Source organism: Lycium ferocissimum, chromosome 9 (genome assembly GCF_029784015.1).
Source record: "Lycium ferocissimum isolate CSIRO_LF1 chromosome 9, AGI_CSIRO_Lferr_CH_V1, whole genome shotgun sequence".
In the NCBI taxonomy this organism is placed as follows: Eukaryota; Viridiplantae; Streptophyta; class Magnoliopsida; order Solanales; family Solanaceae; genus Lycium; species Lycium ferocissimum.
In genome coordinates, this window is record NC_081350.1 from 56455897 (window position 1) to 56460860 (window position 4964).

General features: G+C 36.7%; 1 protein-coding gene across 1 annotated transcript; it reads left to right on the forward strand.

The window, feature by feature from the left end:
- Positions 1–884: 884 nt before the first annotated feature.
- Positions 885–2205, forward strand: LOC132031341 (kinesin-like protein KIN-14C). The gene is made up of 4 exons (XM_059421261.1): positions 885–1041; positions 1129–1233; positions 1331–1435; positions 1681–2205. Exons 1-4 carry the CDS (start codon positions 979–981, stop codon positions 1861–1863), a joined length of 456 nt encoding a protein of 151 aa, XP_059277244.1. The 5' UTR covers positions 885–978; the 3' UTR covers positions 1864–2205.
- Positions 2206–4964: the final 2759 nt, after the last annotated feature.

A 4964-nucleotide genomic window follows, 5' to 3' on the forward strand; every position in this document is an offset into this window, starting at 1 on the left:
GTGAGATCTGATTCTTCTAGTGCTTAGCATTAAATATTAGTGCGTAGCTTAGGTATTCCCGTGAGTTAGCTTGCATCCTGGATGGTTCTAGTGGTGGCCGTTGATTTTTAGTGCCTAGCATCAATCCCAGCAGTCTGGCATTGAATGGTAGTGCTTGGTGTAAACCTTCTTCAATACTACACTGTGGGGTAAAATTGACATAACTTTGCGCAGAGACATCACATTGATGAAACTTTGAAGCATTAGAAACTAGATCCCAAGAGCTACAATTTTCCTTCTGAAACCATAGGCGAATTAATTTCTATACTAAGGGTTCGTTTGGTTGGAAACAAGTTATCCCAGGATAACTTATCATGGGATTAGTTATTCCACCCTCCCAAAGGGATAAAATAACACTACAATCCTGGGATATATACCGCGATTTTATCCCAACCAAACATCGGATAAACTCATCTCAAATATAATGCCGGGACTATTTATCCTTATCCATCGTACCAAACGAGCCCTAAGGGCTGTGTATATTTGAAGTTAGGCAATGCGTCACTTTGGACGTCTTCCCATTAAAGGAGGGGGCGCAGTGAACTTTAATTGTGAAAAGATTGGAAGATAAAGTCAAACTGCAATTATTCCTTTACATCCCTATCAAAGATAAAATTTAAGCATTGAACACCTTCCGAACATATTAAACACATCATTTGCACAACTTAGAGCATGCATGTGAACTTAAAGCTCAACAAAAACATAGGGTGCGTAACATCAGTCTTTGCATTAAATAGGCTTTTTAATTCTTTTTTATATCTTTGATTTACTGCTGAACGCTTCTTTTTGTTATTGGTACCTTTAATATGTTTGATATGCCATCACTTGTCATAATGTATTTCCGATATTTGGACTGAAATGGAGTTAAAATTTGTGTGACCTGTTCTCTATTGAGTTATTATTCTATCTTGTTTGTGTAGATCTGTTGGGAAGACTCAGATGAACCAACAGTCTTCGAGGAGCCATTTTGTCTTCACTCTGAGAATATCTGGTGTGAATGAGGTTTGGACATTCATATAACATTTAGCATGCCATGTTGATTGCCTCTTTTATAAATATTTTCAGTTGACTAACAGTATCCTATGTTAGAGTACCGAGCAACAAGTACAAGGTGTACTCAATTTGATTGATCTCGCCGGAAGTGAACGTCTATCCAAGAGTGGGTCTACTGGAGATCGGCTAAAAGAAACTCAAGTATTTGCATGAAACTCTCAATCTCTATTCAAGAACTTGCCCACTTTCCAAGATGTTCTTCTAACCTTTTGCCCTGTTATCTGCGAGTTTCATTCAGGCCATCAACAAGAGTCTATCGTCTCTAAGTGATGTTATATTTGCTCTAGCAAAGAAAGAGGAGCATGTGCCTTTTAGGAACTCAAAGCTTACATACCTTCTCCAGGTAAAAATGATTCAGCTTCTAGTTAAAATACATGGTTCTAGATTCATTAACTAAGCTAGTAGAGAAAATTAATTACTCCAGAGTAAAGGTAGTACGTCTAGGATTGGTCTATATGTTTCCAATGTCAAACAGTTGTGAAATGTGCCCACTATATTTACGCCTTTTTTTTTTTTTCACACTCCCTTGTCTATGCTGATTTATTATATGTTCTCCCACACCTGCTGATCATTGCATATTTTACTCAGCCCTGTCTAGGTGGTAACTCGAAGACATTAATGTTTGTTAATGTTTCGCCGGATCCTCCATCTGTGGGTGAATCCCTATGTTCACTCCGATTCGCAGCACGGGTTAATGCATGTGAGATTGGGATCCCAAGGCGTCAAACTAGCTTGCCGCGTCCTTCTGATTCTCGCTTAAGCTTTGGCTAACTTTTTGGCAGAACTCTCGTTCTAGGTTTTAGAATTGGTTTGTCTGTAATTCTGTGTGGCAGCTTGATTTTTAACCGAGAATTAAGTTACCTCTAACAACATCCACCTCCAATTTGTATAGTGGATAAAGTATTATCTCTGTATCAGTAATAGCATGGGGCTTTCTCCTTCAGCCATATCTGTATTTACGAGGTTACTCCTTTGTATTAATACTTGTCATTCTATCATCACCGAGTTACTTGTGACATAATTTACCTCTTTTTGTACTTCTCTTTGGAGAAAGATTATATAGTTGGAAATCATCAAAAATGTGAAACAAAAACAAATTACTTAAAGTGTCAACAGTTGATCCCAAGGTTTGCAACTTAATGTGTTTTATGTTGCACATTTATTTTCTTGGATGTATGCATGGCAAAGTAAACAATTGAAATTCAATGCACGTGCGATTGTCTACTTTAAGAGCATTATGTTGTTCTTGTACTTCTGTCCTATGTATTGTTAATAATACATGCGTTTTCATTTCACCTCCTATCTTGCATAAGAATGTAAGTATTTGTGCAACTTACACACTTATTAGAAATGTGAACTTAAAAGTACATACCAAATTTGTAGTATTAGTTATTGTAGGTTTATTTGTGGATTTCACTTGCAAATGGAGGTTTCAATTTGCAAGTTGGTGTCTGTAGAATTGGGAACAAAATTTTGGCCGGAAAAGAAACAAAGAGTTTTGTGTTGAAGTTGCAGTTCAAATGTGCATTTCTTCTTCAACTTCACTTTCCACTCACAAACTTTCTACCTTCATAATTTATTCTAAAATTCTAGGTATATGCAGACAAATGTTTTTCACAATCTTTTTTCTAATTTCGTCTTTAATGCGCTCACTTTGTTTCAGTTGATTTGGCAACTTTTTCTTTCTAGTCCATTTAGAAAAGAATGTCAGCTTTCTAAACTAGAAAATAATTTGACTTTAACTTCTCAATTTATTCTTAGTGAGTAATTTCTGTAATCATTTAATTATTATTGAAAGTTTAAACTATAGATTTTAAATTTTATAAGAGAAAATACATAAACTCCCCCCTTAACTTGTCTCCAAAACTCACTTTAGCAATTTAACTTTACAGGTATTTCTTTACCCCCTATCCTTGTTTGAAGTGAAATTAATACCCCTTGAAAATAAAAAACCAATTTTGTTATTGTTAGTGTTATTCACGTGCCCAGCCCACATCAGCGTCACGTTAGATTTTAATTCTACTATCTTTTTTTATTTTTTGGTTCAAACATTTTCTTTTATTAATCATATTTTCACATTAATTAATTCCTATTCAATTATTAAAATCCCTAAATAATCACATTTTTTTCAAAACTAAACCCTACCCACCACCATCACCAGAATCTGTCATGCCGGAAATACCAAACTCTTCACTACACCTTCAAAAGTCCATCTATTTTCTATTAAAAACCCAATCGCACCTCCTAATTAAACAACAACACTACACCGCACCAGCACCCGCAAATTATAGTTTTGATCTTCGCGACTCGGAATTGACTTTTTGGACCCGAGTTATTATCATAGCAATATGAGTGTCTATAGAATCGTATACTTACGTTGATTACGTATTTGAACAGTTTGAGATCGTTCGAAGACTATGAAGAAGGGAAAGGTCGTACGGTGATCACTTGAGCTTCAAACTTCAAATCAGGCAAGTTGAGACCTTACTTGACTCTATTTAAAACACGTGGTTGGTTAAAATGAACTAATAGGGAGTAATGGGGTTTAAAGGGATCCCATACTTGTGAGGTGACGAGCACTTGTATTGGGTACCGGTGTCATGTTATGGGAATTTGTGTAGAATCGAGTCGCATAGTCCGGTCCGAATGCCATGCTTAGGCATTAGCTGATAGCTTAGATTGTTTTACCCGAATTGTGATTGAGGCATGAGATATCTTATATGATGCTTCTATGCTTTATACATGTCTTATTTGTGATTGTGTGTTCTCATCACTCCTTAATACTCATTTAAAAGTGAAAAAAAACTAAGATTGATCCATTTACTTTATAGCTTGTTGCTTATTACGTGCATGTCATATTCATGCTTTCATATGGTATCTCATACATATTACACTTGAGGATACATATATGATATCCGATGGAAAATGGTTTCAGACGGAGTGATGCGAATGATATGAGCCTAAATTGGCTGCATACAAGTATTATGAGCCTAATTGGGTAAAGATAGGTAATATGAGCCTAATTGGCTAAGTACAGGTAAAGTGAGCCTAATTGGCTAAGTCTTGAGATTGGAAGCCTAAAATGACTAAGAACCTGATGAGAAATGGTTCCGGGTGGTGTATGAACCTCGCCAGTCTCCCATGGGTCACGTATTCCATATTACGGAGTGTAATGACCCGTTAGGTCATTTTGACTATTTTTTTATTTTGCCTATTTTACCCTTATGGACCCTCCCCCTAGCTTCTCTAGAGTGTATTTGACTAGTGGGGATGGGTGGCACAACTCCTGAGGTGTTCGGATGTATTTGGAGTGAGGAAAAGGAATTTTTGAGAATTCTTAAGTGTTGGGTTAACTAAAGTCGATCTGAATGCCATACTTTGAGCCTTTAGTTGGTAGATAGTACGATCCTATGGATCTGTGATTGGGGTCTGAAGCCCGTATTTTCTGTCTTTTAATTATATACATGTCTTATGTGATATGTGTGTGGTACATCACTCCTAAATACTCGTTAAGGTGAGATCTTTATGACTTATGCTAATATAAATGGAATCTTTTTTGAATATTCCCGCTTCTTATTGTGTTGCATGTCATATTCATGCTTATTTTGTATCTCATGCCTATTATTATTGAGGATACAATTGTCGGTTCGTGGAAAAATGGTTCCGGACGGAGTGATGATGATTTTGGGCAAAATGGTTCCAAGAGAGGTGTATATGGAGGCCTACGGGGCTAAGTTACTTGTTGGAGCCTAATGTGGCTAAGTATCAGGTGTGATTTGGGAGATCTAATATTTCGGGCTGGTATATGGGTTTAGCGGTTCCCCGTAGGTCGCTTGATTCATTAATGTTTGAAGGTGTGTACGGGCGAGGAA

What these genes read in the sequence shown, in the direction of transcription:
- LOC132031341 (XM_059421261.1), top strand. Translation starts at nt 979, where the DNA reads ATGAACCAACAGTCTTCGAGGAGCCATTTTGTCTTCACTCTGAGAATA. An exon ending in GAATATCTGGTGTGAATGAG is followed by an intron (nt 1,042 to 1,128) that starts GTTTGGACATTC and finishes ATCCTATGTTAG; the next exon opens with AGTACCGAGCAACAAGTACA. An exon ending in AGCTTACATACCTTCTCCAG is followed by an intron (nt 1,436 to 1,680) that starts GTAAAAATGATT and finishes TATTTTACTCAG; the next exon opens with CCCTGTCTAGGTGGTAACTC.